A 23,772-nucleotide genomic window follows, 5' to 3' on the forward strand; every position below is an offset into this window, starting at 1 on the left:
ACAGGCCTCTCTCATCTTTTTAAGTGGGAGAACTTGCACAATTGGTGGCTGACTAAATACTTTTTTCCCCCACTGTATATATAAATACCTTGCAACGTGTACTGTACTGCGTTATGCTAACCGAGACTTGTCATTTGCACTTGCATAGTGTTGCTCTTTTGTTAGTTTTTGATTGCTTCAAAAGTCACGTTATAAAAAAAAGCAGTTTTCTGTTGAGCAAGTCTGTGTGTGGAACTTTTCGCGAAACTCTCGATAGCATGGATTCCTATTGAAATCATCTGTGAAACTTTGCCAAGCAATGGTAAATGTGAGCGCACTTTTAGAGATGTTTTGTGGTATAAGTTGGTTTCACTGTAAAACATTATATTCTGTTCTATAGATACACTATTAGTCAAGTTTTTAAAATGTTTTTCAAAAAAGTCTTAGCTTACCAAGTCTGCAATTATTTGACTAAAAATACAGTAAAAACAGCATATGGAAAATGCTTGATATGTTATTATATTTTCCAAATATAATTTATTTCTGTGATGCAAAGCTGAATTTTCCGCATCATTACTCCAGCCTTCAGTGTCACATGATCCTTCAGAAATCATTTTAATATGCTGATTTGCTGCTGAGTTATTATCGGTGCTAAATTATTAATAATGGTTTGTATTATTACTAATGCTGAAAGCAGATTTTGCTGCTTAAAATTCTAAAATTCTTTAAAGATTCATTTTTCCAGGATGAATAGAAAGTTCAAAAGAACAGCATTTATTTGAAATCTTGTGTAACATTATAAATGTCATTACTTTCACTTTTGATTACTTTAAAGCATCCATGCTGAATCATGGTTTTCATAAAAATACAAAGCAGCATAGCTGTTTTCAACATTGATAATAGTAAGAAATATTTCTTGAGCAGCAGATCAGCATATTAGAATGATTTCTGAAGATCATGTGACACTGAAGACTGGAGGAATGATGCTGAAAATACAGCTGCGCATCACAGGAATAAATTACATTTTAACATATATTCACATAGCAAGCGTTTGTTTTAAAATTGTAATAATATTTCACAATATTACAGTTTTTACTGTATTTTTGATCAATTAAATGCAGCCTTGGTGAGCAGAAGAGACTTCTTTCAAAAACATTAAAAAACCTGAATTCTTCCACACTTTTACTAGTGTATATACAGTGTATCAAAATTATCTTCAGATTAAAACTATCATGTAAATCCGTCACTGAGCAGATTCCATCCTGTTATAACAATAAGCTATAATTAATAAACTCTTAAGTACTGCATAACAGGAATGAGCGGCCATTGACCACATGGCTCTCTGTGAGGCCCGACTTACCGACTTATGCCTCTGCTTAGCTGAAGAAAGGAAGAAGGGAAACAGACAAAAAGAAAAGACCAAGGGAGTGTGAAAGATTGGGATACAGAGGAACAAAGACAAGACAGGGAGAGAGAAGGGAAAGAGTGAGTGGAGTAAGCTGGCATGGGCATTCAGACGAAGACAAGCGAAACAGGCTCTGCGCGATGCTGCTGTGACGGACAGATGCAGAGCGAGGGAGCGTCCTTTACCTTCTTAAAGAAAGGCATTCGTTTCTCACGGGCTAAAGGGGATATTACTGTGTTTGGGCTGGCTTTGGGTGAACGCTGATGGAGAGGAGGGTCACTCTCCTCCGGATCTAACCCTGCAGCGTCTATGTCCACAGCTACACACACATATATAAACACGCACACACGTACATATGAGCCTCAGCAAAACACACGGGGGAATTCATACACAACGTAAAGATACACAATGCACAACAATCATTGATGAGACAATGAACTACAGTTATGCATTGAAGCACACAGCATTTCAGTAAAAACGCTGCCTTGCGAAAAAGGAGTACACTTTAGCATACTTAAAAGGATACTTAATTGCTAATATACTTATATATGTATGAACTGAATGTAATGGTTTTGGACACTTGATTGCATATTAATTGCAATTAAATAAAACTATTACAGTTTCAATTAATATTTAATTCACTTAGAGGGTTAGTTCACCCAAAAATGAAAATTAGCCCACAAATTACTCACCCTCACGTCATCCTGGGTGTATATGACTTTCTTCTTTCAGAAGAATCCAGTCGGAGTTATATTAAAAATTGTCTTTGATCTTTCAAGCTGTTTAATGCCACTCAGCGGGTGTTGCATGCATCAGTCAGAAAGAAGTTAAATAAAAAGCGCCCATCCATTAAAAAAAAGCATCTCACACGGCTCCGGGGGGTGAACAAAGGCCTTCTGTAGCGAATCGATGCGTTTTTGAAACAAAAATATCCATATTCAAAACTTAATAATCCCTTTAATGTAGCTTGCGCCAACAGTCCTACACGGAAGCATCTCCGAGCGGATTGCTTCCTTTGCTCCTGTTAACAAACGTTGGTTTTCATGAGACTCACCGGCGCATGCGCAGCACTGACCTCATACGTCATCCGCCCGGAACTGCTTCTGTGTGCAACTGTTGGCGCAAGCTACATTAAAGTGATTATTATGTTTTGAATATGGATATTTTTTCTTACAAAAATGCATCGATTCGCTACAGAAGGCCTTTGTTCACCCCCGGAGCCGTGTGAGACACTTTTTTTATGGATGGGCGCTTTTTATTTAACTTCTTTTGGACTGATGCATGCAACACCCGCTGAGTGCCATTAAACAGCTTGAAAGATCAAAGACCATTTTTTATGTAACTCCAACTGGATTCTTCTGAAAGAAGAAAGTCATATACACCTAGGATGACTTGAGGGTGAGTAATTTGTTGGCTAATTTTCATTGTTGGGTGAACTAACTTTTTATGTTGGACTTTATGGTGTCTAAGAAATCTGGTTAAAGTGCTGCTGAATGTACTGACAAGCATTTATGATAAACTAAAATATACTTTAATGTCATTCCTATTGAAACCTGTATGTAATGTATTTAAATCTATTTTAATACATTTAAAATATAATACATTTAAATGCGATAACAAATTACACACCACCGTTAAAATTATAATAAAGTTCTTTACATGTGTTTTAGTATGTTAGTCATTATTATAATTATTATTAGAACATATTTATTTAAAATGTATTTTAAAGTAAAATTTCGGTAACACTTTATTTAAGGTGTTCTTGTTACATGTACTTGCTATTATGATAACAATAAATTATGCATAATTGCATGCAAGTAACCCTAAGCCAAACAATTATCCTAACCCTAAAACCATATAGTAAGTGCATGTAGTTAATTAATATTACTCAGTACTTAAATGTATAATTACACTGTAACAAGGACACCTTAAAATAAAATGTAACCAAAAGTTTTAATTTGACATTATTACAAAGGTCACTATTTAAAAGCGTACTTAAGTGTTTTCAGAAAATTAGTTATGGAAGTTTCTCTCTTTAAGTCACTTAAGTGGCCTTTTATTTCATTAATATTATGTTATCTGTACAGTTTATCAAAATATACTTTTAAGATTTTAAGTACATTACAAGTGCACATTCAATACTTAATTAATAACACTTTTTTCAGAATATGTATGAATGTATTTGAATATATTTGTATATGTGTAATGATGAACTTGTAAATTCGTACATTTAAAATACATTTTGGTAACATCAAATAACACACTACAATGTTCTTCTTGCACATTAAAGTGTACTTCTTTAAAGCATGATAATATACTAATAAAACTTGACAATATTACAAAGTGCACTTTTTAAAACTGTACCTAAGTGTGAAACAGTCATGAAAATGTCTGTCTTAAAGTATAAAATTCCCAAAGTGAATCACATTCACATTCCTCTAGGATTTTTTGACTGGGGTAGAGGATGTGTTGAAAACTGCAATATAATATAACGTGACATATAATATACCAAGTATTTCACAATTAAAGTTTTTGATGTGCTGTTTTAAAGTGACAACCCAATGTCGATAACATACCTGAGGATGGAGGGGTTGATTTACGTGAGTTTGAAACAATGTCTCCTAAACTGGATGAAGAGTTTGCCCCTAGTTTACTGTAAAACAAAAGAACAACATAGAATCCTTAACAAAAAAGAAAGGTGTAATGGGTTTAGTTTTCTTCTATGTATTTAAAATTTCTAAAAATTTCTTTAAATTATTTCTGAAGAAAAAACAGCCTTGGCGACCTGAGCGGATTCAGTGGGTTGAGCAGTTAAAGCCATTGAAACCATTTCAAGCTCTTTATTTTCAGCAGGCCATAGCAAACGTTCAGTTTAAAAGCATTGTAAGCCTAAGCACATTGTAGAAAACATTGGCACCAATCGTCTCTACAATCTACTTAGGCTTCAGATCTCTTGTGAAAAAAGAACTTTTAAAGAGTATGGAAATCATATACTTTAAAAGAATATACTTAAGTGTGAACTAAAAGTAATGTTTTTACACTTAATTGCATGTTAATGACAATTAAATGAACTTTAGAGTGCTTTTTGACCCATTTAAGTAGGACCTAAGTACATCTTTGTATTATTATTTGTCTTTAAAATATGACATTTAAAATAAACTTTTGATTTGGAATTACAAATTGCACTTTTTAAAAGTGTGCTTAAGTCTTTAGAAACAGTCATGAAAGTTTCTTCACTTAAGTGGCCTTTTATTTCATTCATATTTTTATGTGCAAGTAGAGATTTTAAAATATACACTTTTAAGATTTGAAATACACTACAAGCACACATTCAATACAATTAATTCAATTCAATTAACTGAATTAAGCACACTTTTCACAAGGGATGCTTTTGCGAAACAGTCTAGTTTTGTTAAAAGTGGCCACATTAAAGCTGTGTTTTTTTTCTGTAATATTTTGTTTAGTGAAGAACTATGCGCTGCGTGTTAGTGGAACATATACCTTGAGTAAAATTTTCCTTGTTTTACACGTTGCTCCTGGTGGATGCGAATGCTTTCAAGCTTCAGCGGACTTGGGATGAAACCGATGTCACACCCTTCTTTCACCAAGCGACCAATCCACCAGTCATTATTAAATTTCTGTCATTAAACACACAGAAGTCACCCATGGTGCATATTTATCTTCCCACAGAACCTGACAAAGCAAAAATTCAAGGCCAAACACAATCTTAAATATATTAAGTACTAAAAATGTAAAAACTGTCATTGAAAAATTAATCTGGGTTATTTGAAATTTGCAGATATACTTTGTCATAAACTGTATTTCAAGGCCTTGTTATATATGTGTGCAAGTCTGTTTTAGTTAAAGAATCTGTAATGCGTGATGTATTTTTAGTGTGTTGTGTTTGTTGTGATATGGACAAAAGTATACACTTTACTCAACTGTTATAATCTGTATACTACATGTGAATTTGGATACATGTTTAAATACATACTTCTTTAACATGAAGGAAATCTTTAGCCTCAAATGAGATTCCCATTTCAGGCACAGGGACGTCGTCTTCAAGAGAAGCGCTGTAGCCAACATTAGTACGTACTGCAAACGCCACTGGTTTAGACTGTGTAGAAGAACAAAGAGCGAGTACAGTATGAAATATGAGCAAATAGCAGAGAAAGAGAGAGATTTCAACAACAACTCTCATGCATTTCAAACCTGTGGAACACAAAAGAAGATATTTTGAAAAAATCCATCAGTGTCCACACAATAGGGTTCAATGTTTTAATTATTGTTTTATTATTTGTAACTTTTTTTAAAAACTTTTTTTTTTTTATAAAATCAAAAATCTCAGAATTATGCAGGCAAAACATAATTTCTTCAGACAAAATCATTGTTTGTGTTCAGCAGATTTACAAGCTCTGACTTTTATGTTGCTTTCTTGTCCTTTAATGCAAGACACTACAGAAAAAAACATAGCTTTTTTTCATGACTAGTGAAAGAAAACACCCAAAATACACTTTCAAGTATTGCATATTATCTATTTATGTCTGTGGATTTCAATGACTAAACATATTTTTCCAGGCTGTTTTCTCTGCACTTCAGCAGCACTTAAATACACCAAACTTAGCAGTTTTATTTCTATTTATATTCTATAGAGGGTTTTGTTCATCATTTGCCTGATTTTACACAACCTTTCATTCCTAAAAACATGGTCTTTTTTTCTTTAGGTTGACAGTATTTTCTGATTTTATAAAATACAAAAAAATAAAAATAATTAGCTCTTATATGTCAACAAAATGAAAAAATAATTTTAAACCTGGCTTTATCCAGTGTTCAGATTTATGTTTAAATCATTACATAGTTAATTAGATAATTCCTTATTTGCATACTTAAACATAGCATCCCAAAAAACTTGTAATATTAAAAAAATATTTGCAATTCTTAATGTAATCAGTCAACTGGAGAAATATATGGGGGTTATTCTGTTCATTTTCTTCCATATTCCCATTGGAAAAAACCTTGACAGACCCATTTCATCCACTTTCATTATCTAAAAGAAAATAAAACTGCCAGGGTATAATTAAAAAAAAAAAATTCTAATTTTGTGTTCTATGGAAAATAAGTAGTCAATTATTAAGAGTAAATTATTATCTACAAATGTTTCAGTGTTTTCAGGAATACACAAAAGCAGGAACATGAGCGTTTGACACACAAGGGCAAAATCAGTATGGACTCCACATCCACATGATGGGCTGCACACGCAATGAATTATGGGTGTGTCGAAACAGAGGACACAGTGTCCTCTAAAGGTAATGGGGATGGTGGGTTGATCACACGCAAACCTGACTCTCCATGATCTGTCAAGACAATGCTGCTTTATCTTCCCTTTCTTTATCTCAGTCTGTCATCTTTATATTTTCTAATCGAATACAAAGATATGCAAAACTATGCACTGTATTGTTGTAATACTATGCAACATTTATTATAGGAGCCAGCTTTGAACCCCTTGTTTTGTTTTCACAGCCACTGTCTGCCTCTTATGTAACCCCACTTTCCATAACGCATGCCGTATTGATCAGACATAGTGATTGTAACCCTTTGTGTAAATGTCTGTTCAGACTGATCTACAGTTTCATTCACATTCAGCAGAAACACACACATCTGATCTGACAGCTCGTTTGCTTTACTTGAGTGCATGAGTGTTTACGCTGAATCTTCACACGGATTCAGGTTGTTTTTGGTTGAGTGAAATTATTTCATTCCTACACACATAGGAAAGCAAAACGGAAACATTTTCATTATACACAGTCAAAAGCTTGAAATAATTTACATATTTTTATGTTTCTGATGTCTTTTATGTTCACAGGGGCTTCATTTATTTGATAAAAAAATACAGTAAAAACAGTAGTATTGTGAAAATATTATTATAATTTAAAAGAACTGTTTTCTATTTATATATATTTTAAACTGTAATTTATTTCTGTGATGCGCAGCTGTATTTTCAGCATCATTACATTGTAAGCCTAAGCACATTGTAGAAAACATTGGCACCAATCGTCTCTACAATCTACTTAGGCTTCAGATCTCTTGTGAAAAAAGAACTTTTAAAGAGTATGGAAATCATATACTTTAAAAGAATATACTTAAGTGTGAACTAAAAGTAATGTTTTTACACTTAATTGCATGTTAATGACAATTAAATGAACTTTAGAGTGCTTTTTGACCCATTTAAGTAGGACCTAAGTACATCTTTGTATTATTATTTGTCTTTAAAATATGACATTTAAAATAAACTTTTGATTTGGAATTACAAATTGCACTTTTTAAAAGTGTGCTTAAGTCTTTAGAAACAGTCATGAAAGTTTCTTCACTTAAGTGGCCTTTTATTTCATTCATATTTTTATGTGCAAGTAGAGATTTTAAAATATACACTTTTAAGATTTGAAATACACTACAAGCACACATTCAATACAATTAATTCAATTCAATTAACTGAATTAAGCACACTTTTCACAAGGGATGCTTTTGCGAAACAGTCTAGTTTTGTTAAAAGTGGCCACATTAAAGCTGTGTTTTTTTTCTGTAATATTTTGTTTAGTGAAGAACTATGCGCTGCGTGTTAGTGGAACATATACCTTGAGTAAAATTTTCCTTGTTTTACACGTTGCTCCTGGTGGATGCGAATGCTTTCAAGCTTCAGCGGACTTGGGATGAAACCGATGTCACACCCTTCTTTCACCAAGCGACCAATCCACCAGTCATTATTAAATTTCTGTCATTAAACACACAGAAGTCACCCATGGTGCATATTTATCTTCCCACAGAACCTGACAAAGCAAAAATTCAAGGCCAAACACAATCTTAAATATATTAAGTACTAAAAATGTAAAAACTGTAATTGAAAAATTAATCTGGGTTATTTGAAATTTGCAGATATACTTTGTCATAAACTGTATTTCAAGGCCTTGTTATATATGTGTGCAAGTCTGTTTTAGTTAAAGAATCTGTAATGCGTGATGTATTTTTAGTGTGTTGTGTTTGTTGTGATATGGACAAAAGTATACACTTTACTCAACTGTTATAATCTGTATACTACATGTGAATTTGGATACATGTTTAAATACATACTTCTTTAACATGAAGGAAATCTTTAGCCTCAAATGAGATTCCCATTTCAGGCACAGGGACGTCGTCTTCAAGAGAAGCGCTGTAGCCAACATTAGTACGTACTGCAAACGCCACTGGTTTAGACTGTGTAGAAGAACAAAGAGCGAGTACAGTATGAAATATGAGCAAATAGCAGAGAAAGAGAGAGATTTCAACAACAACTCTCATGCATTTCAAACCTGTGGAACACAAAAGAAGAGATTTTGAAAAAATCCATCAGTGTCCACACAATAGGGTTCAATGTTTTAATTATTGTTTTATTATTTGTAACTTTTTTTAAAAACTTTTTTTTTTTTATAAAATCAAAAATCTCAGAATTATGCAGGCAAAACATAATTTCTTCAGACAAAATCATTGTTTGTGTTCAGCAGATTTACAAGCTCTGACTTTTATGTTGCTTTCTTGTCCTTTAATGCAAGACACTACAGAAAAAAACATAGCTTTTTTTCATGACTAGTGAAAGAAAACACCCAAAATACACTTTCAAGTATTGCATATTATCTATTTATGTCTGTGGATTTCAATGACTAAACATATTTTTCCAGGCTGTTTTCTCTGCACTTCAGCAGCACTTAAATACACCAAACTTAGCAGTTTTATTTCTATTTATATTCTATAGAGGGTTTTGTTCATCATTTGCCTGATTTTACACAACCTTTCATTCCTAAAAACATGGTCTTTTTTTCTTTAGGTTGACAGTATTTTCTGATTTTATAAAATACAAAAAAATAAAAATAATTAGCTCTTATATGTCAACAAAATGAAAAAATAATTTTAAACCTGGCTTTATCCAGTGTTCAGATTTATGTTTAAATCATTACATAGTTAATTAGATAATTCCTTATTTGCATACTTAAACATAGCATCCCAAAAAACTTGTAATATTAAAAAAATATTTGCAATTCTTAATGTAATCAGTCAACTGGAGAAATATATGGGGGTTATTCTGTTCATTTTCTTCCATATTCCCATTGGAAAAAACCTTGACAGACCCATTTCATCCACTTTCATTATCTAAAAGAAAATAAAACTGCCAGGGTATAATTAAAAAAAAAAAATTCTAATTTTGTGTTCTATGGAAAATAAGTAGTCAATTATTAAGAGTAAATTATTATCTACAAATGTTTCAGTGTTTTCAGGAATACACAAAAGCAGGAACATGAGCGTTTGACACACAAGGGCAAAATCAGTATGGACTCCACATCCACATGATGGGCTGCACACGCAATGAATTATGGGTGTGTCGAAACAGAGGACACAGTGTCCTCTAAAGGTAATGGGGATGGTGGGTTGATCACACGCAAACCTGACTCTCCATGATCTGTCAAGACAATGCTGCTTTATCTTCCCTTTCTTTATCTCAGTCTGTCATCTTTATATTTTCTAATCGAATACAAAGATATGCAAAACTATGCACTGTATTGTTGTAATACTATGCAACATTTATTATAGGAGCCAGCTTTGAACCCCTTGTTTTGTTTTCACAGCCACTGTCTGCCTCTTATGTAACCCCACTTTCCATAACGCATGCCGTATTGATCAGACATAGTGATTGTAACCCTTTGTGTAAATGTCTGTTCAGACTGATCTACAGTTTCATTCACATTCAGCAGAAACACACACATCTGATCTGACAGCTCGTTTGCTTTACTTGAGTGCATGAGTGTTTACGCTGAATCTTCACACGGATTCAGGTTGTTTTTGGTTGAGTGAAATTATTTCATTCCTACACACATAGGAAAGCAAAACGGAAACATTTTTCATTATACACAGTCAAAAGCTTGAAATAATTTACATATTTTTATGTTTCTGATGTCTTTTATGTTCACAGGGGCTTCATTTATTTGATAAAAAAAATACAGTAAAAACAGTAGTATTGTGAAAATATTATTATAATTTAAAAGAACTGTTTTCTATTTATATATATTTTAAACTGTAATTTATTTCTGTGATGCGCAGCTGTATTTTCAGCATCATTACTCCAGTCTTCAGTGTCACATGATCTTCAGAAATCAGTATAATATGCTGATTTGCTGCTCGAGACACATTTCTGATTATTATCCGTGTTGAAAACAGTCGTGCTGCACAATATTTTTGTGGAAACTGAGATGCATTTGATCTTTCAGGATTCACAGATGAATAGAAAGTTCAAAAGAACTGCATCTATTTGAATATTTTGTGGGATTATAAATGTTTTACTGGCACTTTTGATCAGCTTAATGCATCCTTGATGAATAAAATATTGATTTACATCTTACAGAGTAGTGAACATTTACATTTATATATGTAAAACTAAAAAACATTTACATAATGCACATTACGTTTTGCAATCTCATGATTATTTTGGTTTTACTTTATGCTGTCCACATTAATTTTACAGCTCTAATGTTTATTATGTCTCATTTGTCTCTATTCTTAGTCCTTATGAAGACTTTGAATATATTGTGCTGATTTTGTTTTGTTTTTGGTGAACTATTTCTTTAAGGCACTTTCAAGAGTGGTTTGTGAAACCACTGCAAAACATGGTAACCTAAAAATGGTTTTACCGAACCAAGCTATACAGTATACATACATTTATACCAACAAAACTATATTTTATATGTTAAATCAGGCAGAAATAAGTCTTTAAGATAACACAGTGTGTGTGTATGTGTGTGTGAGAGAGAGAGAGAGAGAATAGTTGTGGATATTTCTAGAAACATGGTCAGTGAAGAATATTTGACTTCTGTCTGCTCACTGCAGGCCATCTGGCTTTGTTATCAATATTTATGATGATGAATCTGATTGATGTCAAACTCTAAAAATAGCTATCACCCCTAGAGGTGAAGGAGAGTGTGACAAAAACAAGATTAAATAGAAGAATAAAAATAGATGGGAAAGACTAACGGGGTGCAATTTCATATATCACCTCCAAACAGCATTGATTTGCCTTTGAAAGAAAGCGTCTAAAAAGCATTCAGCTATAAATTAAGCCTTAAAATAAGATCACACTGAAGGTGCTGTGTCTTATATTTTAGTAATTCGGTGCATGATTTATAAAGCAAGAATAACAGTCCCATGAGGCTTTGTATTGAGTATTACAATGATATTTTAAAGAAGAAAAAAGAGAGAAAGATTGTATTCTCCCAAACACCAGAAATCTATTCATACCAGTCACAGGATAATCACCTGCTAGACTTTATAGTTATGATTATAACCAGTCATGACAAACTGGAGCTGGTTATACTGATACACACACACACACGCACAGACTTTGTGCTATTTCAGATTTTCAATACACTCCATTCTGTGTGATTTATTAGCTTGTTTACCCATGGGGACCTCAATTTAGGTCCCCACCATGACATGAGTCCCCATGAGTCTGTGTGTATGTGTATTCAGGTTTAAGTCCCCACCAGAATTGAAAAACAGGTGCACACACACACACTCACACACGCTCTCTCACACACACACACAATAAATCTTAAAAAATAACAAACCAGACCTCGAAGCACTGTTTATACCGTAACATGTAAATGTTTCTAACAGTAAAATGCTACACTGTCACACAAACTCATTTGGTTCCTCAAAAAAAAAAAAACAGTTATCCATTTCAGATAAAACCTTTACAAAAATTGTGTAAAAAATTATTTTGTAACAGTGGGAATGGAAAGTCAGTTGCATTGTACTGAGGGATATATTTTTTGCAGTTTGTATACTGCATATTTTGGCTAATGTTAAAAAAATATATATATGGTCCAATGTATTCCATGCATACAGAAAATGTACAAACTGTGCACAGTATACAATGCATACTTTATAGATTTTTGGATGGCTGATGCCGATATTGATATGAAATTAGTATATTCTATTGTGAATAAAATATAAGTTTATGAGATTTGTAAATTATTACAATATAAATTACAGTATAAATTACAATTTGTACAGTGTCCCAACTTTTTTGGAATTGGGTTTGTAAATAACATGCATAGCAATTGCAATAAAAATTGCAAAAATGAAATTGTAATTTATTTTACATAAGCCTATTTACTAAATGAGAAATAATTAATTGTGAAATTAATCAATATGAAAAAAAACAGAACTTGATAAATAATAATAATGCAATATACCTATATAATAAACATATCTATAAAATAAAAAGATTTGATTCTGTAATCCTATTATAGTATTTTTCACAAAAAAATAAATAGTTAAAAACACGAATCAGTAGCCTAAACACTGACCAACAGAGCACTCAGTAACCTGGTAAGATTGTGAGCACTCTAAACTATATTTTCTCAAACAAAATAGCCTACACGTATGACACATGAATATAACAGTGACAAAATAAAAAGCAACATAGTCTTACATCGCAACATAGAATTTAAACGCTCGCATCTGTGCGCTGTGATTCTTTGCGCTGTCATAATAAAAGTCCCTTTGCTGTCAGAATACTTATCGTTCAAAAAGAAAAAATATCGGCCGATATATAGTACGGAAGTATGCTATTTTGAACGGATACACACTATTAGACAGACGAACTGATTCGAGCAAGCCCTTGTCAAACTGACAATTAATCAGACACTCAGTTATAGTGAGTAAAACATGCAGCAATACCTCAGCCTTTTTGAGCTGAGCCTGAGCCTGTCTCTCAGCTTCTCTGCGTAAGGTCTCTTTATCTTCCTCCAGAGACACATCCGAGTCAGACGGCCGACTAGTGTATGAGTCCGCTGAACCCTGTGGAAAAAGCATTTTTTTATGTACACATTTATGTTTCTGTGTGTGCATTTATTTCATTAATTACATGGATTATGACACATTGTTTTTATTTGATTGTCTTCCTTGATTTTAAAACCATGACGTTTACTCATTTGCTCAGGATAAATATACAGCTACTCTACTTAAAGTTGGTGTGTGTAATTTGTTCATGGCAGAATAGGTTCTCCTACCTGTATATCAATAAGCAGACAGAGTATAAGCCATTTACAACTTGATTCACAACATTTTGTAAAAAGGTAACAAGTTTTGGTTATTATTGACTTACATTGTATGAAAAATGGAAACAAATTAGTTTAGGGACAAATTCTCACTATTAACTAGTTACTTATTATCATGCACATTACTAGCATATTGGCTGTTTATTAGTAGGCCTACTTATAAAGCACATATTAATGCCTTATTCTGCAGGACCATATTTTAGATCCCCTAATCCACCCCATACCTAAAAGGTTGTAGTTATTCATTAGTTAATACTCCAAACTAAAGTCATGTGTGACAAAAAAAAACATCACTACTAAAACATTTCGATAGTCCACTTTAGACATTCTATTAACACTTTGCAACTACATGTCAACTAGCAGTTAGTAGAGTATTAGTAGACTGTCTGCTTAATATCTTCTAACTATTTCTTTGTCAGCTTATTCTACTAACCCTAAACCTACCCTAACAGTCTACTCTGAGAGTTAGTAGACATGTAGTTGCAAATTAATGAGAATTAGTTGACATGTAGTTGACATGTAGTTACAAAGTTACGTATAGTTAGTAGAATGTCTAAAGTGGACTATCGAAATAAAGTGTAACCAAACATTTTTCAAAATATCTTTCAAAATATTTTAAAAAGACTTAAAGTCATACAGGTTTGGAAAGAAATGATGAGGGCTAGTAAATGAAGATCATTTTAATTTTTAGGTGACTGTGCCTTTAAATTAACTTGGCATTTCATTTCAGAGAGCTAGCGTGTTTCTCACACAACGGCTGAGGGAGTGACTAGCATAATCAATCTCTCCACATTTTTTCCTCTTCTGGAAAATCAATCATAGAAACGTTATTTTGGATTTTCCTTGTCCTTTTGGAGTGAATGGGAAGTGCCCCATCTGCCTCTACAGCAGGGGTGCCCAAACTCGGTCCTGGAGGGCCGGTGTCGTGCAGAGTTTAGCTCCAGCTTGCCTCAACACACCTGCCTGGAAGTTTCTAGTATGACTAGTAAGAGCTTGATTAGCTGCTTCAGGTGTGTTTGATTGGGGTTGGAGCTAAACTCTTCAGGACAGCGGCCCTCCAGGACCGAGTGTGGGCACCCCTGCTGTAGGGGCAGGTGGGACACTTCCTATTCACTCCAAAAGAAAATTTAGATATAAAATGAGATGAAAGGGACTTAGGTATAGCTAAAGTCCAAAACCACTGGTACTGGTTGGGATGGAAAAGGATTGATTGTCCAAAATAAATCACCTTCTAGCACCTGACCAATTACAGCACACACATACAAGACATTCTACAACTAAAATAGGATTTAAATTTAATTTAAACGTTATAATATCTGGACACACACAGCCTAACTGCTGCATTTTTGGGGGTTGATTAAAAAAAAATTACAACTATTCACAATTTCCCATAAAAAGCTCTTTAACATACTTTAAAAATGGGTACTTATCACAAAATTAAAAAAATATATATATATATACTTAAGTGCAAACGGAATATGTTTTCCGAACACTTCATTTCTAGTGAAACGTGTATGTCATATATTTATGTCATATATTTAAATATATTTGTGATTTGTAATAGTGAAGTTGCAATTCAGTACTTTTAAAATATATTAACTTTAAATGTAATATTGAATAACATAAAATTAAAATCAAAACTTTACATGTGCTTTAGTATGTCAGTCAACACATAAAAATAAGTGTACTTCTTTAAAGCATGACAAACTGATAAAAAAAGTAATGATTTAAAATCTACTTTAAAGCACAACTTTTAATTTTGACTTTATTCTTAAGTGCACTTTTTAAAAGTATACTTAAGTGTGAAACAGTCAAGTGTCTCACTTTAAGTCACTTAAGTGACCTTTAATTTCAATATTTCGTATTATCTGCAATTACAGTTTTTTTTAAAGATTTGAAGTACACTAAAAGTGCACACATTAAGTGCACTTCTTGTTAGTAATAATAACACATAAATGCACTAAAATGAATGCATCTTTGTATGTAGTTTCCTGTATATGAAAGGCTATAGAGAGATTCAAGAAAATATTTAGAAATTAAACCTGAACATACTTGATAGACACTGTTGATGTTTACATGAAATCACGGTCACCTAATGTCAAACAAGGTCACAAGTGAAATGTGCATTTAATATTAATCATTCAAGGACATATAAAGATTAAATCAAAAGTTAAGATACTCAGCAACATACTAGCAATTTCCATTCGCTTGCACACGTAAATAGTGTATATTAAGAGTTTCTTACACCAATGTTGTTCTTGACTCGGTTCCCTGTTGCTCGTTTCAGCAGTCGTATCCAGGAGGCCTTCATCAGCCAATCCAGTTAGAGCATTTGCTCTCCTCACCATACCAACCACAAACTTCAGTAAACTCTAACAACAACTACTGTATATACCGCCCACCATCTACCAAATGATACGCAAACATTATACATAAACCTGAGAGCCACAGGTATCAAAAATGCAATTATAGGCAAGTAAAAAATAAAATAAAATCTGATCTGTCTTTTGTTTTGCTTTCACTAAAACTGCAATTTAAGCTACATGAAGTGCTACCTAATATCTCGGCTGTTGCCCGGGCTAATGTTATCAATGCTAGATGTGCTGCTGCTGTGGGAACGTAGAGTGCTGCTGTGTTGTTGACGATGGCACGCAATCCCATGTGCTTGCTCTCGATCCCTGCGCATAGTGGATGATGAGAGCTGCTACGGCCTGTGTAGACAGTGGCGGTGTGTTTTCTTCTAGAATAATGAATGAGACTCAGTCCATCCCGCCGCAGCAACACCAGCAAACCAGGCTGCCATGCTCCTCTATGAAGAGCCCTTCCCCGCTCCCTAGAGCCTGGTGCACCGATGCGAAAGATGCAAGCACCTCTGCTGCAGTGATCTGCACCTCTAACTGCCAGTTCTTCTTTTATACGTTGTCCTTTCCGTATTCTGTATGTCCAATAGTGTTCCTCAGGCATCCAGGCTTCTGTACGCTCTACAGTCTTCCCGTCTCTCCAGTATGTCCTCTGTTTTGCATTCACTTTATCTTCCCTCCCCTCCCATCCTCCTCGCTCTCTGCCTCTGCGTTGCTCTTCACAGACACTCCATCTGTGTGTCGTCTTCTGTTATTAATCCCGCTGCATGTCTACTTGTGTGTGTGTGTGTGTGTGTGTGTGTGTGTATCTGTTTCTACAAAATGTGCACGTGTATTCTTGTGAAAAAAAGAAGCGCACTTAATTGTTTTGAATGTGCACTTGTAGTGCACTTCGAATCTTGAAAGTATATTTAAAAAAACTGTACTTGCATATAATATAATAGTAGTAAAATAAAAGGCCATTGAATTGACCCAAAGAGAGACACTTTCATGACTGCTTCTTAACTCACTTAAGTACACTTTTAAAAAGTGCGCTTTGTAATAATGTCAAATTTAAAAGTTTTACTTTAATTTTAAATCATGTTCTAATCATCTTTTGTTTTGCCTTAAAGAAGTACACTTATATTGATGTGTTGACTAATATACCAAAGCAGTCATGTTGTTATTTGATATTGCATTAAAATTTTATATATGTGACCCTGGAGCACAAAACCAGTCATACGTAGCATGCATGGGTGTATTTGTAGCAATAGCCAACAATACATTATTTTTTTATGCCAAAAATCATTAGAATATTAAGTAAAGATCATGATCCATGAAGATATTTTGTAAATTTCCTACTGTAAATATATCAAAACTTAATGTTGCTGCATGTCTACTTGTGTGTGTGTGTGTGTGTGTGTGTGTGTGTGTGTATCTGTTTCTACAAAATGTGCACGTGTATTCTTGTGAAAAAAAGAAGCGCACTTAATTGTTTTGAATGTGCACTTGTAGTGCACTTCGAATCTTGAAAGTATATTTTAAAAAACTGTACTTGCATATAATATAATAGTAGTAAAATAAAAGGCCATTGAATTGACCCAAAGAGAGACACTTTCATGACTGCTTCTTAACTCACTTAAGTACACTTTTAAAAAGTGCGCTTTGTAATAATGTCAAATTTAAAAGTTTTACTTTAATTTTAAATCATGTTCTAATCATCTTTTGTTTTGCCTTAAAGAAGTACACTTATATTGATGTGTTGACTAATATACCAAAGCAGTCATGTTGTTATTTGATATTGCATTAAAATTTTATATATGTGACCCTGGAGCACAAAACCAGTCATACGTAGCATGCATGGGTGTATTTGTAGCAATAGCCAACAATACATTATTTTTTTATGCCAAAAATCATTAGAATATTAAGTAAAGATCATGATCCATGAAGATATTTTGTAAATTTCCTACCGTAAATATATCAAAACTTAATTTTTGATTAGTAATATGCATTGATAAGAACTTCATTTGGACAACTTTAAAGGAGATTTTCTCAATATTTAGATTTTTTTGCACCCTCAGATTCCAGATTTTCAAATAGTTGTATCTCGTACAAATATTGTCCTATCCTAACAAACCTTACGTCAATGGAAAGCTTATTTATTCAGCTTTCAGATGTATAAATCTAAAAAAATTGACCCTTATGACTGGTTTTGTGGTCCAGGGTCACATATTGTAAATGTACTAAAATGCAACTTAATGTTTAAATACATGATATTTCAATGTCTATAGAAATTACATTAAAGTATATTGTTCACTATACAGTAAATGCTTGTCAGTCCATTCGGCAGCACTTTAACCATATTTTAATTCATCGAATTATTACATTACATATCAAGGTGTACTTAAGTCCTACTTAAGTGGCTCAAAAACACTCTAACGTTAAGATAATTGCATTTAATATAAATTTAAACTATAATACATTTTCATTAAATTGCAATTAACATTTAACTAAGTGCCCAAACATTTCATTCAGATCACACTTAATTATATTCTATTAAAGTATATTATTTCCATAAAAGGTTATCTCTTAACATGTACTTCTATTTCACAAGGGTTGTGTGGTTACCCAGGAACTGTTAAACACTTGTGAATTGTAAACAACACAGATTCTCTCTATTCTATGATTTCACTCTTATAAGCCCTTAGTTATAAATCTGATTTGAACGCAGGTTGTTTATTGAGTGCAAGACCTTTAAAACTTGCAGAGCTAACACTATTTTTAAATCTGTTAAATAATTAACTGATCTTCAGTGGATTTATATCAGTCTATACATACTGTATAGCAAACTTAACAACAGGTAAGTGGAGGATTAAGGGTGAACTTTTGACCTCCGAAAACTCAGTAACATTGTGAAGTTTCCAATCGGCTGCCCTGCACTGACTCAGTGTCAGACCTTGTGGATTTTAAAACAACACAATTCATCTCTACGAACTAGCTTGCATCTAATCAAAGAAATCTCACTGTGATGTTCCGTCATTTAATCAAAGATAGGGCTGTCAAAATGGCTGAAAAATACATTCGAATTATATTCGAATATACAAGACATAATTTCAGTTAGGGGGAAAAACAGTTTTGGCTTCTCTCCTGAGGCCACAAGAGGGCGCATCGAGCAAAATATTACTAATGCACGTTTCTTCAAAGCAATAAAATAACATGACTATCTTTGTAAAAAAAAGTGCATAGTGTTTCAATTTATGTTTATAAACCATATATATAATTAATTAGGTTGCTTAAACAATTAGAAACAAAACAGCATCATGTATGCATGTATAGTTTAACACAAAGGACCGAAAACCAATCACAAAGAGTACTTTTTCACTTAAAAACATGAGATGCAGTGGGATGGCGAAAAAAGCGCCATAAAGTCTCGAGTCATGTTTTTTAAAAGTTCAACTTACATTAATTTTACATGGCTTTCTAAACATGCGGCTCTCTTGTGCGAGACGCGAGTGCAAAGGTGATACATGTCCCTCTTAGATGATAGATGAAACCTCTTGGTTTCAGTTTTGACGTAAAAAATATCTTCTCCGCATTGATGTTCTCTTTTTCTGCAATATTTTGAAGGAGCAACGTAGCAGCGCCGCATCCAGTGGGTTCAACTGGAAAGGCTAAGCAAAACATTAAAATGCAACGACACTTACATCGTCGTCGCATCTTGTGTGCCACTGATAAGGCTGCCTGACGTACACCAAAAATGTTGCATTCGAATGTGTATTTTTATTTTAAATTCGACGAATATTTGAAATTAAAAAAAATTTTACAGCCCTAATCAGAGACACCTGGTATTTATCATGTTATGGGGACCAAATGTCCCCACAAGGATAGTAATACTAGTACATTTTGACCTGGACATTTGGTCCCCATAATGTGATAAATACCAGGTACACACAGACACACTCACATAGAGTCAACATGTCACAGCTGTGCTCCTCAAGCTATTTAGCACAGATTTTCTTTCGGAGAGGTCAAAGAGATCATGAAAACACACTCACACAAACACAGAAATTCACTCTGATGCATTCGATCATGTTCCACCCTGTCATTTTAAAGTAGAACACAAGACATCAATATGGATAATTACACATCGACTAAATCACACAGATTTTCACGCACAGGAAAATGTCACTATGTGCTCTTACTTTTAGTCATTTATTTAAGTGATTTGCTTGCATTTAAGAGTAGGTTGTAATTAGTAGTTTAAGTTATCTGTGTCTTTCTCTTTCTCATTTATCTTTGGGGTTTTTTTTGTTCATTTATTATATATATAGAGAGCTATTTGTCCTGAAGACGACTATCTCTGGAAAAAAAATATTTACCCAGAATTATTTGGGTCCATCAATCAAGAAAAACACATGCTAAATGCAAAAAAAGGTGGATGCATCACATTTTCATCAAAGTACTTTGCTAATCAAGCAGATATTCATTTATATTTTCTTTATAAAAAAAAATCTGTAAATAATACAACTTCTAAAATCTTCATTTTATTTTCTAATATATTAATTGTAAACTTGAAAACTAAAACTTTCAGTACTGTATTTTTATTTATAGCCTCATGACGAACCCAGGAGGAAACACGTATGAGTCTCTGTTACGCATTAAAATAATCTTAACAAAGAAAGAGAACGTACGGAAGTGATCTAAACATTACAGAAGCCTTATAGGATTTCCCATGAAATAGTCCTTGAGTTTTATGATGCCAAAAACTTGCAGATAGTAGTTTAGAAACCTAAAGTTCTGTATGTCTAAAAGCTGTGTTTATTCCATAATCAGTGTAAACACATCACATATGTAGGGAAGACACTTTTACAGTCTCTAACACACTCACACATCAATGCAAGACTGTGGGGGGAAAAAAAGTTCAGGAAACTTTCAGGAAATGTGTTTTTCCCCACCCACAAAATCCTAGCTTAGAAACTTCCAGAAAGGAGCCCAGCATTGTTTAAAAGAGCAGAAAATGGATGTCGAACATCGCAAAGAATGACAAAAAAACTTAAGATATTTGGGACTCACCAAATCAGACTCCTCGCTGGTTGAGAGGTACATGTCTATGAACATCTGTGAGAGTGTGTGTGTGTGTGTGTGTGCAGTATGAGTGTGTGAGAGAGCTCTACTCCACCCAGCTGCTCTACAAACAGTCCTAGTAAGAGAAGGGGGAGCGGGAAGAGTGCTTTCCTCTCGCTCCTGTGGGCTGAGTTTGAAGGGGCTCAAATATGTGCTTGTAAAATGAATGGTGTGTTCGTCTACATTCTCTCTCCTCCCAAAACTACATCAAGTTACTCTGCTAAACCCAGAAATCTCTCTCTCTTTCCCACGCTAAGAAAAAAACCATGACAGTCCATCCCACAAACAACCCATGCTCTCAGCCAGACATGCACATTACATGCACACTCACACACATACCAAAAAAATCACTTAATACAGATCAGGGGATAATTATTATCATGTTAAAGTGATAGCCCTATAATTCATTAATGTTTAGTACACATGACTGAGATGTATCTGAATGCAAGTAACACCTGACGTATTCAGAATCCAGCCTCTTTTTGAATACCTCTGTGGTTTTGACTATAACAAGACAGATGTGAGCGGAAAAAGTCTCCTCACAATCAAGTGAGAAACGCTGTACATTTGTCCTCTTGCTCTCCTTCCCCAAGGCAGCGCTGCCAAACTCCTCCCCTTGAAAACTGCTCTCAACAGCTGATTTGTGAACTGGTTTTTTTTTCTTTTTTTTTTACAAAAGTCACCAAATATGGAGACGTAAGACTTTTGCACAGTAATCTAGATAGACAGATAAATAGAAAGGTAACCATTTATAGTAATACAACACTTACAAAGCATTTGCAAACTATTAGTAATTCATAGTTTATAAACTGTGGTTAATACATTAACAGATTCTATACAAATAGAAATTTGTAGCACAATTAAGGTTCAATAAAGGTTGGTTTCAAGCACTTAATTAATGACATTTTCTCATTTCCAGTGACCTAAAGTGAGAACTATTCACTCCTTATAACAATTAACAAATCCTTTACTACGATTTAATTCAACAATAATAATTAATTATTAATTACTGTGGCAATGAATGAAGAACTCACTATATATCGCCTATTAATACATTACCAATGTAGCGAATACAATTTCTAAACTATGAAAAAACGAATAGTTTGTTAATGATTTGTAAGTACTTTATTAGTGTATACTTGTTATAAAGTGTGATATAGTTAGATAATATTTAGTTTAGTACTTAGTTTAGTTTATCTTGATGCTGTTGAAATATTAGTATGTCATTTAGAAGGTGTAGCAGCGTTTTCTGTACTGTACATGGCCTGAGTTTGTGCAAATGTAAGGTCAAGGTAGAGCGTCCCTTACAAAAAGTGTTCTTCAGGTTCATTTTATTAAGTAAAGTTTAAGTATACTTTATGTAGTAAGTATATTAAATCATTGTATTACTAGTATACTGTCAGGCTTGTGTTGTATTTTGTTCCCCATGTGCTCCCTGTGTCCCAGTGGTTATGCCCATATTTGGTTAGTTTCCTGTTCCTGTCCTGATTATGTTGATTTAATTCCAGGTGTTCCCCGTTTATTTCCATTGATCCCAGGTGTGTCTCGTCTTCACCTCGTCTTGTGTTTAAATAGTGTTCCCTGTTTTTAGTTCAGCGTCTGGTATTGTTCATGTCTACATGTTCTACGTGAGTTTTCCATGTTTCCTTTATGTTATTAAAAGTCTCTGGATTGATGTACTCCTCGACTCCCTCCGTTCCTTGCTCCGCACTCCACTCAGTAGTGAAACCTGTGACAGAATACCGGACCAGACAAAATAGTAAGTGGCGCCCCTTCTCCCCGTTTTATTTCTATTTTCAAAGTTTTTTGTTTTCCTTGTTTTCCCCGAGGCATGTAAACCGCCTCACATTTCGCAGCTCCAAAGATAGGCCTGCCGGCCGCGGCGTTGTCAAGCCCGCCGGCCACCATTGACCCAAGCCCGCCGGTCACCGCAATGATTTCTGTACTGTACATGGCCTGAGTTTGTGCAAATGTAAGGTCAAGGTAGAGCGTCCCTTACAAAAAGTGTTCTTCAGGTTCATTTTATTAAGTAAAGTTTAAGTATACTTTATGTAGTAAGTATATTAAATCATTGTATTACTAGTATACTGTCAGGCTTGTGTTGTATTTTGTTCCCCATGTGCTCCCTGTGTCCCAGTGGTTATGCCCATATTTGGTTAGTTTCCTGTTCCTGTCCTGATTATGTTGATTTAATTCCAGGTGTTCCCCGTTTATTTCCATTGATCCCAGGTGTGTCTCGTCTTCACCTCGTCTTGTGTTTAAATAGTGTTCCCTGTTTTTAGTTCAGCGTCTGGTATTGTTCATGTCTACATGTTCTACGTGAGTTTTCCATGTTTCCTTTATGTTATTAAAAGTCTCTGGATTGATGTACTCCTCGACTCCCTCCGTTCCTTGCTCCGCACTCCACTCAGTAGTGAAACCTGTGACAGAATACCAGACCAGACAAAATAGTAAGTGGCGCCCCTTCTCCCCGTTTTATTTCTATTTTCAAAGTTTTTTGTTTTCCTTGTTTTCCCCGGGGCATGTAAACCGCCTCACATTTCGCAGCTCCGAAGATAGGCCTGCCGGCCGCGCCGTTGTCAAGCCCGCCGGCCACCATTGACCCAAGCCCGCCGGTCACCGCAATGACAAGCCCGCCGGCTGCCCAATTCACCCGGAATCAGAAGAGGAGAAGGAGGAGAAATGACTGGCTCAGGGCCCTCTTCTTTGTCCGAGAGCGCGCCCAAGTGCTCGCTCCAGTGTCGGCTCCAGCCCCAGAGCTCGCTCCAGTGTCGGCTCCAGCCCC

The 23,772-nt window shown here is 34.3% G+C and overlaps 1 protein-coding gene across 1 annotated transcript in view; it reads right to left on the reverse strand.

The window, feature by feature from the left end:
- The window catches only part of LOC107601146 (voltage-dependent L-type calcium channel subunit beta-2-like), a 25,870-nt gene extending 9,870 nt beyond the window's left edge, over positions 1-16,000 (reverse strand). The window contains exons 1-6 of the mRNA XM_016293202.1: positions 15,770-16,000; positions 13,145-13,264; positions 8,510-8,632; positions 8,017-8,153; positions 3,961-4,037; positions 1,513-1,703 (exon numbers count right to left, since the gene is read on the reverse strand). Coding sequence (XP_016148688.1) covers positions 1,513-1,703; positions 3,961-4,037; positions 8,017-8,153; positions 8,510-8,632; positions 13,145-13,264; positions 15,770-15,835 — 714 coding nt within the window. The 5' untranslated portion in view covers positions 15,836-16,000. The remainder of the gene's footprint in view (positions 1-1,512; positions 1,704-3,960; positions 4,038-8,016; positions 8,154-8,509; positions 8,633-13,144; positions 13,265-15,769) is intronic.
- Positions 16,001-23,772: the final 7,772 nt, after the last annotated feature.

The sequence above is a fragment of the Sinocyclocheilus grahami genome, unplaced genomic scaffold (genome assembly GCF_001515645.1).
Source record: "Sinocyclocheilus grahami isolate Dianchi unplaced genomic scaffold, SAMN03320097.WGS_v1.1 scaffold300.1, whole genome shotgun sequence".
Lineage (NCBI taxonomy): Eukaryota > Metazoa > Chordata > Actinopteri > Cypriniformes > Cyprinidae > Sinocyclocheilus > Sinocyclocheilus grahami.